Source organism: Parus major, unplaced genomic scaffold (genome assembly GCF_001522545.3).
Source record: "Parus major isolate Abel unplaced genomic scaffold, Parus_major1.1 Scaffold511, whole genome shotgun sequence".
Classification (NCBI taxonomy): Eukaryota; Metazoa; Chordata; class Aves; order Passeriformes; family Paridae; genus Parus; species Parus major.
In genome coordinates this window covers 1-1,134 of record NW_015379400.1, presented here as the reverse complement: position 1 = coordinate 1,134, position 1,134 = coordinate 1, and the positions used below count along the sequence as shown (strand labels likewise).

The window sequence follows — 1,134 nt, the reverse complement described above, 5'->3', positions numbered from 1 at the left end:
GGACACCTGGTAGGGCTTGGACACCTGGGCCTGGTTGAACCTGGGTCCATCCCGAGACCCCCACCACGCCCAGGCCACCTGGAGCCCTCCTGGACCTCCTGGGCCACCATGTCCAGGCCACCTGGAGCCCTCCTGGACCTCCTGGGCCACCATGTCCAGGCCACCTTGGACCCCTGGGCCACCACGTCCAGGCCACCACGTCCAGGCCATCTGGAGCCCTCCTGGACCTCCTGGGCCACCATGTCCAGGCCACCATGCCCAGGCCACCTGGAGCCCTCCTGGACCTCCTGGGCCACCATGTCCAGGCCACCTTGGACCCCTGGGCCACCATGTCCAGGCCACCACATCCAGGCCACCTGGACCCCTCTTGGACCTCCTGGGCCACCATGTCCAGGCCACCTGGAGCCCTCCTGGACCTCTTGGGCCACCACATCCAGGTCACCTTGACCCCTCCTGGACCTCCTGGGCCACCACGTCCAGGTCACCCTGACCCTCCTGGCACCTTGGCATGTCTCCAGGCCCCAGAAGCCCAGATCCCCCCTCATGTCCCCGGTGTCCCCGTTGTCCCCAGCAGCCCGTGGTGGCAGCTCCTCCCCGGTGCCGCTGCTGGCACAGGAAGGTCCCCGGAAGGCGCCCGGGAGCCACGGCCCCGTTCCCGTTGTCCCCCGCGGCACCCCTGGGGCGCAGGCGCGACACCCCGGCCGTCCCCAGTGCCACCTCTGCCTTCCGCCGGCCACCCCGGGGTCCCCTGGGCCACCGGAGCCTCCCCGGCCGTGGGGGACAGGAGAAGGAGCCACCGGGGCCATCGGGACCTGGCGGGGGGACGGGGACCGACGTCTGCCACTTGTCACCGGTGGTGGCCCCACGGGGCCCCAGCGCCTCCGGTTCCTCCCCTTCCTGCGGGGAAGGGACCCCTGCGCCGTGGGGGCTGCGTGAAGAGCTGAGGTTTGTCCAGGGGTCACCCGGGGTCACCTGGGGTCATCCAGGGGTCACCCAGGGGTCATCCAGGGGTCACCCAGGGGTCACCCAGGGGTCATCACTGGACGTGGTCCTGCCAAGGCCACACAAGGCAGGGCCTCACCTGGTGCTGCTCTGGACGTGGTGACTCTGGGACCTCACCTCCACTGGGATCTC

The 1,134-nt window shown here is 70.6% G+C and overlaps 1 protein-coding gene across 1 annotated transcript in view; it reads right to left on the bottom strand.

The window, feature by feature from the left end:
* Positions 1-545, bottom strand: part of LOC107199229 (complement C3-like) — a gene marked incomplete at its 3' end in the record, with an annotated part of 25,690 nt that extends 25,145 nt beyond the window's left edge. The window contains exon 1 of the mRNA XM_033511719.1: positions 96-545. Within this exon, the coding sequence (XP_033367610.1) occupies positions 96-545 (450 nt within the window). The remainder of the gene's footprint in view (positions 1-95) is intronic.
* Positions 546-1,134: the final 589 nt, after the last annotated feature.